General features: G+C 42.9%; 1 protein-coding gene across 6 annotated transcripts in view; it reads right to left on the bottom strand.

The window, feature by feature from the left end:
• Window positions 1-309: 309 nt before the first annotated feature.
• The window catches only part of LOC115269272 (regulator of G-protein signaling loco), a 176,738-nt gene continuing 167,878 nt past the window's right edge, over window positions 310-9,169 (bottom strand). For 3 of the 6 annotated variants that reach the window (XM_062861245.1, XM_062861246.1, XM_062861250.1), the window contains 3 exons: window positions 7,993-9,083; window positions 7,416-7,928; window positions 310-1,289 (listed from right to left, as the gene is read on the bottom strand). In XM_062861245.1, coding sequence (XP_062717229.1) covers window positions 565-1,289; window positions 7,416-7,928; window positions 7,993-9,083 — 2,329 coding nt within the window. In that variant the 3' untranslated portion in view covers window positions 310-564. Of the gene's footprint in view, window positions 1,290-7,230; window positions 7,311-7,415; window positions 7,929-7,992; window positions 9,084-9,169 lie in introns of all 6 variants that reach the window. The other 3 variants (XM_062861247.1, XM_062861248.1, XM_062861249.1) reach the window with 3 other exon arrangements.

Raw genomic sequence — 9,169 nt, 5'->3', positions numbered from 1 at the left:
CGGTCTTAAGGAATAAAATTTGAAGTATATTCACCTCGACTCGATCACGCCCGGGAGTTGAGGAGCCGGTTGCATCAAGAAGACGTGGAGCGCAGCCGGAAATATGAGTGGGTGCAACGATAACGATAATTATCTAGTGAGAATTAGGCGTGACCTAGGATGGAGAGCGCCAGCTACTCCAGTCTTTATGGAAACCATCATTAAATTTCAGACGAATGATATTGAAACGATTGCTACGGATTTTTCCTAAATCCAATTTTACCATGATTCCTAAAATGGCATGTGATATTTACAAAAACCACAAATAAATTTAAAAAAAACATTAGTTATATTTTCAGTATATAAATCTCCATATCTACATAGTGAAGTGAAAAAGTTCTGAAATAATACAGACAGTCGACAGCAAAATAAATAAAATCAATTTATGACAAAATACGTGCACAGCTTAGGAAAAATACGTACAAAACAGCTTCTGAAGCGTATTGCCGAATAAAAAATCTGTTCACATTTAATACAGTAAATCTTGAATTGTCCTAACATATGTACATTATATCTTCCATCTCGTTACACAAAGCTGCTGGTTGTGTGGTCCAGAAAGACGCTCCTCGTCTGCGACTGTTGCTGAGACTGAGAATGACGTTCCAGTGAGCCTCCCTGGTGCTGCTGACCAGACGATCGTCGATCTCTGCCACTTCCGTTACTGTTACTATTACTATTACTAACACCGTTTTGACTACTACTACTATTACTATTACCAATAATACCGTTCCCATTTGTTGAGCTAGTAGATAGGTTACATAAACTGGTGCTCATGCTGTTGCCATTACTGCTACTGTTGGACCCTGGTGGTGCGTGGCCCCAGTTGGACGGTTTGATGGGAAGAATTTTTGGCTTCGGTGGCAAAGGTGGTGGTCCCTTCTGATTGTCGGCATCGCTACTACTGCTACTGCTGCTGGTATTGGTGCCTGTGTTGATGCTGTTGGTACTGGTTGAGCTGCCACTGCTGGTACTTGCAGTGAGATGGTGATGGTGCTGCTGCTGTTGTTGCTGCTGGGGATGATGGCCAGACTGATGGTGATGATGATGGTGGTGGTGGTGATGGTGGTACGAATGATAGCTGCCCGAGGGATTTGTGTCCTGGGGGTCGTTACTAGGTTGTGAAGGATCGTAACTGTCACCCGTACTCAGGTGAAAATTTGACCCTCGAAGGTGGGCGGTGCGGGCTGATGGCGATGTCTCGGGGGACGTGGCTGTATTAACGGGACCGTGGGTAAAAATCAAAGTCGTGTCTGCAAAACAGAATAAAAAGAAATGGGGCAATTTAGTAACAAATCAATAGATTCGTGAATAACAAACAATAAGCGTTCACAACATAACTGCTCAACCACATTAATGTGCTACCTTTACAGAGGCTAGTGTACATTTGTATGAACATCTCGACAAAAATGACGACAGCATGTGATGTGTAGATATAGGGCACAGGCAAATGCAGGCTCTCTTTTGAGTGCCCAACAAATAGGCGTTTCTCAGCAATACCAAATGGGTTTGTTTGGCAGACCTAATAAAGCCTGTAATATTGATGCATTTGCCCAAAAGAACACGCGGAAAATCCCTGAGGAAAGGAACAGCCGCGTTTTTTGCTCCCCTTTTGCTTCATTCTTATAGGAGATAACATTGCGAAGTTTCCTCAAGTGCGGCTGTTCCTTTCCAAAAGGATTTGCCGCGTGGAAGTTCGTGCAAATGCGTGTTTGGAACATTACAAAGGCTGCGCGGTTTATAATATTCAGCAAACCAGTACTCTATAGCCTCCCGATTTTGGAGGTATGTACGATGGTTGGATCTCTCAGCAGCTGATGCAGTTCGTGGTTCATTCACCTTCTTCAATTCCCATCTTCCATCTGTACTCCGCCGTAGATGGTACGCAGCACTTTCCGTTCGAAAACTCCAAGGGCTATTGGTCCGCTGCACATGGAGTCCATTCTTCATGCCCATCACTCTAAAAATTCTTCACGTCCGATCCACGTGAAATTTCATGTAACTGACTTAGATTCACAAAATCACAGAAGTTACGTGATTCATGTAACTTTTACCTGCATTTCACTTCATGTTTACTCGAATGTTTAGTAACATTGATCATATTTACACGTGGATAGCTTCGGTGTATTTATGTTGGTGTGTTTGTGAGTTTCACATTTCCGCGAAACGAGCCTGGAAACGAGGTTTACGGGAATTTCATGTATGCAGAAATAAACCAATATGGCGTCCACAAACAAATTGGTCGACGATCTGCTAATTGATCTGAAGTTTCCTTATAGTTTGCTGCATTTTTAGAAGGTAATGTCTACAATTACACAAAATACTTATTTTAACAAAATATATATTGACTCATCATCTTTCTGTTTTCAAATATTTCAGAACGCGGCATTGGAATTTTCAGTCTTATTACGGTGATTGAAGATCAACTCAAGCAAATTTTGGAGCTATTCCTGGAGCTATTCGAAGCCGAGAACTTGGTGCCAAGAAACATTGAGTTGTTTGTGCTGATTGAGTTCCTGAAGAAATCAGAACGTAAGTCTAACTTATCCTATCCTTCATATGAAAGCTGACTAATTTTTGTTTTTTTAGAAATCTACTGTTCGGTCATTGGCAAATTAGTCCATTTTTACCAATCAAAGTGCAGCTAACAATTCAACGTTCCAACAAGAAGTGCATCCGTCCGAAGCGCCAGATGATGACCAACCGGTTTCTTCAGAAGAGGAAGCGTCTCCCACTGTAATTACGATCCGGTGCAGGTCGGCCATGCATCGGAGCCCTTATCGACAAATTCAGTTGTGACCTCCGCCGTGTCAGCTTGTGTTCCGGAAGCTTGCATCATGTAATTTGTTGAATGTTGATAAAAATAAATCGAATCAAACTAAAATCTTTTTTCCGGATCTGTACTGAATTATTTTGACTAAAAAGTCACGTAAAAATGACATGAAAGACATTTAAAATGGAATAACATTTCAGGTAAAATTGGGTTTTTAAATTTTCAAAAATATATTGATTTTTTTTATTTTAACCGAAAGAGCACCTTTTTCTGAGCCATTATGATTTTTTTCAGATTTTTAGAACCCTGTTTTGGTACCTAAAATCAATTTCAAAGCAATTTTTTGAAATCACCTTTTGACAGCTGGGCAACTATTTGACAGCTCCGCCCAGTACAAAATCCGACGAGGGGTGATTCGACAAATCGCTCCCATACAAACTTCAAATTGATTTTTAAATAGGTTCCCGGGCTCCAAAATTCATGAAAATTTGGATTTCGGCACAGTTTGACATGCAGATTCAGAATATCGAATTATCTCAACACCGTTAAAGAAGCCAATTGACTTAATTTCCACGTGGAAGTGACTGACAATATCACGTCAATATTACCGGAAAATCATGTCACATTTACCTGACTTTTCACGTGAACTCTCGGATTTGGGTTTTCTTTGGGTTACGTGTCGTTCCGGTAAAGCTTACATGTAAAAGTGGATGGACGAAAATTATCTATGTTTTCATGTAAATCGGACGTGAAAACTTTTCAGAGTGTAGACTACTAGGGGAACTGGGGGTAAGACGCCCACGTTAAGGAAGAGTCCAATTTTGACCACGAAACACTTCATAATACACACTTTTTTGACTCAAATATGAAGCGTCAACATGTTTTCTTCCAAATGGAAGATTACCATCAACCAGTTTTATGTTTTACTACTCAAAAATTCAAATTTGAAAAAAAAGTTTGATTTTCTGCATTTTAGTTTTAATGCGGGGTAAAACGCGCCACTAGCTACAGCTAACGCCATTATGCCAAATTGTGCACATATACTAACTTGTCAAGTTTTATTGTCCGTGAACGGTTTACAGTCATTACATAATTATGGATCATCTGTTATTATGGGTCATTTCCATTTAAATGCATAATAAGCTGTTTTATCAACAATTTCGACAAAATGACCCACGGATGTGTGATTAGTGAACTCATTTATGATGCAAATGTGCTATTGTATGGATCTTACTGGTGTTCTGCACAATTTATGCCAAAATTTGGATCTAAATGACTATTTTAATGTAATTAACTAGGGGTGGGCATATTACCCCACACATGCCTCATAAGTTTGGACCTTTGTAAAAAGCTTGTAAGGGCCAAATTAGATACTTTTTTCGCCTGAAACACAAATAATGGAAGTGTGCGAAACAATTGATGGGGATAGCGAGAAGAAATTTCTTGAAAATTTTGTAAAAAAAATGCAAATGGGCAGGTCAAAATTACATCAAAAGTAACAAAGAGCATTTTTTGGTATTTTTGTACAATTTTTATTGTAAAAATGTTTAAACTCTAATGTTGAGAAGCGTTTTTATTCTTATTTTAACGATTCTAGGTGGAAAAAGTATAAAAAATAACGTGGTTTGCCTAAAACAAGGGTGGCGCATCTTGCCCCCTATGGGCGTTATGGCCGCAGTTCCCCTACCGGTCTAATCAGACATTTTTAGATAGTTGATTTCGTGTGACGGCGAACTTTGTTCAATCGTAGAGTTCTACGAAGTCCAAAGTAAGGTCCAAAAGTGGTATCGTTATCGGCGGTCACCAGTGAGGTTGAAGTACACGAATTCTTCAACCGCCTCGATTTCACCACCGTTGATAGAAATGTGATGGCGGGCGCGGTGATACCTCCTTGGAACCTTTTGCCATCATGTACTTTGTCTTCGACACGACAAATTCGATTCGCCTGGATTCATGATTCAGTCGGATGTATGTTTCCACCATCGTCTCAAATTTTCGAGTTATAGTATCAATATCATCAGCGAAACCAAGCAGCTCAACGGACTTTGTGAAAATCGTTTGATCCGTGTTAATCCCCGCTTTAACCTCTAAAGCAATGTTAAACAGCAAGCACGAAAGACCATCACCTTGTCGTAACCCTCTGCGAGATTCTAAGAGACTCGAGAGTGTCCCTGATACTCGAACTACGAACAGCACTCGATCCATCGTCGCCTTGATCAATCGTATCAGTTTATCCGGGAATCCGTATTCGTGCATAATCTGCCATAGCTGGTCTCGATCGATTGTATCATACGCCGATTTGAAATCGATGAACAAGTGATTTGTGGGCACGTTGTATTTGCGGCATTTCTGCAACACTTGGCGGATGACGAACATCTGGTCCGTTGTAGCGCGTAACCAATGCATTCAGTCTGGTACTGCCCCACGAGCTCTCTTGCAATCGGTGATAGACGGCGGCATAAAATTTGAGAGAGTATGTTGTAGACAGCGCTCAGTAGTAGACACCTTCCATCCATTCCTCCGGTAATGCTTCATCCTCCCAAATCTTGGTTATGGCCCAGTGTAGTGCTCTTATCAGTGCTTCTCCGCCGTATTTTAGAAGTTCGCTTGGTAGTTGATTTGCCCCAGTGGCTTTGTTGTTTTTCAACCGGCCTACCTCCTCGTCAATCTCTTAAAGGTTAGGGGATGGAAATCTTTCGCCCTGCGCACGTGCTCCAAGTTCTGATACCACGTCACCTTTGGTGCTTGCAACGTCGCAATTGAGGTGCTCATCGCAATGCCACCTCTCGACCACCTCACGCTCGCTCGTGAGAAGATTTACGTGATTGTCTCGGCACATGTCAGCTTGTTGCACAAAGCCTCTGCGCGAGCGGTTCAGCTTCTCGTAGAACTTACGCGTGTCCTTAGCGCGGTACAGCTCTTCCATCGCTTCGCGATCTCGTTCTTCCTGCTGACGCTTCTTCCTCCGGAAGACTGAGTTCTGCCTGTTTCGCGCCTGTCTATAACGTGCCTCATTCGCCCTCGTACGGTGTTGCAACATCCTCGTACATGCTGCATTCTTCTCGTTTTTCAACAGTTCACATTCGTCGTCGTACCAGTCGTTTCTGTGATTCGGAATCGCGAAGCCTAGTGCTGCCGCCGAGGTACTACCTATGGCGGATCGGATGTCCCTCCAGCCATCTTCAAGTACAGCTGCGCCAAGCTGCTCTTCCGTTGGTAAGGCCACTGCTAGCTGCTGCAGTGAGTGATGACATTCATCGATTTACGAGTTGGGGCCCGATCGGATGGAAAAGCTGGTATGTAATGGGCTGCCAGATTTTCAAGAAACTATAAGAGTGCTGCTGGAAGATTTCTGGGCACGTGCAATGATATGTATTTGCAATTTATCGTTGAATTCGTAAACGTAAAAGAAGGTGGGAACACTTTTTCTCGTCTAAAGAGGGAGATATGGCGCTTAAGCCTAGGCTTTTAAACCAGGACATCAGGCGAAAATTCCTATGTCCCATCTCAGGAAGAAGAGCTTCAATGGAGTGTCAATAACATTTTTAGCATCGTCACTCCCAACCTTTTTTTTCACATCTATTTCATATATAAGGCGGCTGACGAGATGTCGCCGTTCTATTGTTCTGTTGTTCAAGTGTATTCGTTGATCCTGCACATTTGGCCGCTTCAATACTTGTAATGCATCTTCATACCTTGCAAATAAAAGTAGTAAAATTTATAATTTTCCAGGATTCTTTCAAGAAAATGCTGTGTATGTGTAGACTAGACTGGCCTAGACTAAATACTTCCAGGAATTTATTCCAGGTATTCCTCCAGCAATTCTTCCAGGAAGACGCGCGCTATCAAGCAACTGAAACTGCACCGCACTCACGGTTGTGTTGTACTTTTTACAACGGCATCCTGAATGAGTAATGGATAGCCCCATTGAAATGTTGCAGTCGATCTGATGTTTCACATTGACATCTACTACTGGACGGCACTGTTGCACATGTCCAGATGACAACAGTGTAAATAAATTATATGATTTGATAATTTTTCTTACGTTTTTTATAGGTCTTACGTCTGTTTGTGTATGGCGAAACGAAATTTTTATAGAGAAGGCGATAGAAAGGTAGATGTAAAGAAATCTGAGATAGGCTTTGATATGACCGTAGGTTTATGAGTAAAATATAAATTAAAAATGTACGTATTGCATTTTGATACAACTTTGATCGCACTCTTTGATTCTAACTAAACACTCGATACTAAATGTTCCGAAGTCTACATGTTTTTTTTGTAAATGAAAAGCTACACACAATAATCTACTGGAAACATGACGACTACATAATTTTCAATCAACGAGACACAGAATAGTGCTACTTATGGGAGTGCAATACAGAATACAACACAGACTATCCGAAACCCATTTTGATAAATACCGTATTGGCGTCCCGCGGGAATCGAGAAGGGCACCCTCACTTTACACTCATGATCATCTCGATAACACTTGAAAAGCTTCCTGCATTGACATGTTGGAAAATGAGAAAACACAAATTTTCAATAGCCGCTTGATCATGAACGACATCAAAAGCTTGTCGGTAGGTACTCGTAAGAATGAACTTACCTGCATAACTGTTTTCCGACTGTGATCCGTTGCCGTTGTCGTCCAGCATCAAGGGAGAGGCATTGCATCGCAGCAAAAGATTGTTCAAATTACTTTCACTGGAAGCCGAATGCACTGGCAACACGCCGGGAGACGTCGGGCTGCTCCCACTACCCACTAGACCCCGGGTACTGGTGATGGACAATCGTGGGGCCGGCTGTGGTCGGTTGATTTGCTGTAATGATCCTCCGTTGGTGCTGGTGCTCAGTGGGAACTCTACGGATGAACTGGTGGTGAACTCTGGTCGCTTGACACCAGGCCTTCGGGTGAGCTTTGTAGGATTTGCAGGTCCCCCGGTGGGTGCGATAGTGGTGGCGGATGTTGCCGTGGCCAATGTGGTTGTCGTAGCCGATTGACTGGTGGATGTGAAATTTTCCTTATCCTTCAGGAAATCCGGCAACTCGAAATTAATTTCAGTTCCTCTTTGATCCTCTAGGCGAGAACGCTGGGCACGCTTCAAGCCTTCCAGAAGTTCTACAATTATAAAAATAGTTTTAATCAAACCACAATTCGTAATCCTAAAAATATTTAATCATACCGTCATTTTGCGATCGCGTTGGGATTTGCAACTTCACACCAGCCTTCAGTTTGGCAATGATGGGCTTTTTGGTTCCCACGTTGTTAACACTTTCACCACCATCCTCCGAGCCAGCAGTTGAACATTTCTTGCTCTTAGCTCCTCGGCCACTTTCCGACGGGGCGTTAGATCCCCGCCTCCGGAATCGGTCCCTCCTGGTGGATGAACTATCCGAGGTACAGTCTTCTGGAGTTTTCCCGTTGGCAATCTTACCGTTCATCAGCTCGTTGAAAACTTTGTTGGTGATTTCGTCCAGCATGTTGAGCTCCTGTTTGGTATCGTCTTTGAAGTCTTCTTTGCTCTTCAACTGGAAGTTGTTATTGTTGTTGTTATACGACTGATTGCTGTACATGTTTTGGGACTTTTTAGTAATGTAATTGGAAGCGCTTCCGTTGGATGATGGCATTGCAAAACTGTGTGGCTGGGCGTGTGCTTGTTGATGCAATTGCTGTTGGAAATGATTAATGATCTGCTGGTGCTGGGAGGTAGCGATAATAGGGAGCGGAGGTACCTGATTAGCGTAAGCTCTTTCGGACCGCGAAGCAATGGTTCGCGTAAGATCCTGATGAAATTCACTTTCGTTTCCGTTACGAACCTGCAACCACAGTCCGTCCACACTGGTAACCGGATATGTCATATCCAGGTACGCATCCTTGGAGTAGACGTTCATCTGGTCCAACTCGTAGTTGTACTTCAACAGAATCGGCCTCAAGACGTCGCCCAACGGCTTGGTGGCTTTGCTTTTGACGGAAATCATCTTTCGGTTCGGAAGACTCAATTTGAACACCACCCGTTGGTCGATGTTCACTTCCTTCCCGGCGAGACTAGAAGACGGACCGTCCAGATCCAGGGGTTTGTGATTGCCGGCCAGGAACGCCTCGTACGCATTGTAAACGATGCCGCGTTTCTCCAGCAATCGTTCGACTAGTTCCTTGATGGTTTCGTTGGAGCGCGTCTGGACCACCGTCGTCGCTCCGTTCGACAATATCACACGGCACAGAGTGTTGCGGGTGTCGTCCTGATCGTACGACTTGCCGATGGCGGCATCAAAGCTGGAAGAATTATAAAATGAATACCATTGCAGTTTCAATGCTTGTTAGGATGTCAAAAACGGCAATATGAGGCACTCTGAAGTCTA

This window comes from Aedes albopictus, chromosome 3, assembly GCF_035046485.1.
Source record: "Aedes albopictus strain Foshan chromosome 3, AalbF5, whole genome shotgun sequence".
NCBI lineage: Eukaryota > Metazoa > Arthropoda > Insecta > Diptera > Culicidae > Aedes > Aedes albopictus.
This window is presented reverse-complemented; position numbering and strand designations above follow the sequence as displayed.